General features: G+C 48.3%; 1 protein-coding gene across 1 annotated transcript; it reads right to left on the bottom strand.

The window, feature by feature from the left end:
* Positions 1-631: 631 nt before the first annotated feature.
* On the bottom strand, positions 632-1519 carry LOC135392558 (uncharacterized). The gene has a single exon (XM_064623265.1). The coding sequence runs from the start codon at positions 1517-1519 to the stop codon at positions 632-634; it is 888 nt and encodes a 295-aa protein (XP_064479335.1).
* Between the last annotated feature and the right edge of the window lie 214 nt (positions 1520-1733).

Raw genomic sequence — 1733 nt, 5'->3', positions numbered from 1 at the left:
GTGCGGGTTGCTTGGAAAATTCGTGGACGTTCGCTCATAGAATTTATATTTTTTGGGCACTAAATCTTGTAACGAGGTTGATTTATAATCAAAAACAACGTCACCCAATGTCAACGTCAGTCAGTAGTGGCATTGCACAAGTGGACAATGGTGAATATTTTCTCCTGCTTTTTTCAGCAATATAACTGAGTACTTGTTCGAAGGGCAACTTTAACACAATGCACACGAAATAAGAGAGACTGAGTTGCAGTTGCGAGGACAGCGTATATTACGCCATGAACGAGTCAACGTACATTTCTGTCCCATTGCTTGATGCAGGTCCACCACAATTTAAAAACTTGTTCCTGTTAAAAATAACGACGAACAAAATACTGGGCACGGCTTGTACGACGCCGATGAATTTTTGATTTGTAATTAGCTGTGTCTCTCTTTCGGCTACATCAGTTTAACGGGACGGAAAGCGACGCGACCAGGAGCAGCACCTGGAGCACGTGGGGAGCACCTTCCAGTTTATACGAAACTGGTACAACGAATACGGGGTTTACAGAAACACGAAGAAGCGCGAAGGGTCCAACGTACACCCAATGAATCCGTCCAGATGACATCTGCCCTGCCCTGTTTATCAGACGCTTTACCGTTGCCTATTACTTCTTCGTCCTTTTCTTCTTCTTGTGCTTCTTCTTGGTCTGTCCAGACCACGTGGTCCAGTCACACCACCCGCTGTTTCCTCCTCCTCCTCCCCTTTCGTTGCCGCAGGATTTGATACTCCGACATGACTTAAAATTTTGTTGGTCACTTTTCTCTCGTCCCCTGAGACACTGACCTGAACGGCACGAAGTGCATCTTGTTTCTGTACGTTGCACGCATTGACAGCGTTTTCCGCGACCTTTTTCACCTGTAGCAGCTTCTTCCCTAAGCATTTGATACTTGAGGATAAAGCGTTCGCTTTATTTTGCAGGGTCTCCTGATCGTTGCAGAACGATATCACTCTACGCTGCATATCTTGGCTTACTCGAACAATATCGTCTGCTACGAAGTCCTTGGCGTGAGACTTGTTCATTCCTTGTTCAGCACACGAACGCTTGCATTCTGTGCTGTTGTGCTCAAGGATTTCACTGCGACGAACTCTGTACTTGCAACGAGGACAGCCAACTGAATGCCGAGAGCAGTCGTTGAGAAAATGAGATGTCATTGAGAGGTAATCACCTACAAAATCGCAGCCGTCGGCGTAGTTCCAGCAGTGGACTTCAAACTGCAACAGTTCGCTCTCGGTGAACTCGAAGGTTTGCACCTCTCTGGCTGTGAAGCGACGTTTGTCAAACGGGCACTTGCAGGGTTTCACAAGCAGCTGGTTGAAGCAGTGATGGCAGAATCCATGGGTGCATTCAAGGAGGTGCAGGTTTCTCGGCAAAACTCCGCACAAATCGCAGAAGCGTACCCCAGTCATTGCCTGGACAAACTGAAGTGGTCGCCAGTCGACGTCTGCTGAGAATCCTGTAAGTACGGTTCCGCTGGGCATGATGGCCAGAGTGAGTCTGGGCTATTCTTCTGGGAAGGCTTCTGGGCGCAGTGCAGCAAGGCAGCTATCATCTGACAGAGATTCCACTTGTGGCAGCTGTCACGAGGCAGTGATGCTGTTGCCTTCGGAATTCTTCAATCGGCTGACGCCTCCTCCTCGTTTTTGGTTAACCGTCGGTACCGCATTTCACCATTAGGACACTGACATTGCGTTG

The sequence above is a fragment of the Ornithodoros turicata genome, chromosome 4 (assembly GCF_037126465.1).
Source record: "Ornithodoros turicata isolate Travis chromosome 4, ASM3712646v1, whole genome shotgun sequence".
Lineage (NCBI taxonomy): Eukaryota > Metazoa > Arthropoda > Arachnida > Ixodida > Argasidae > Ornithodoros > Ornithodoros turicata.
The sequence above is the reverse complement of the archived record's forward strand: the minus strand, read 5'-3'. Positions and strand labels throughout refer to the sequence as shown.

Excerpts from the sequence above, each read along its gene's own strand:
- LOC135392558 (XM_064623265.1), bottom strand. The coding sequence starts at position 1,519 with ATGCCCAGCGGAACCGTACTTACAGGATTCTCAGCAGACGTCGACTGG.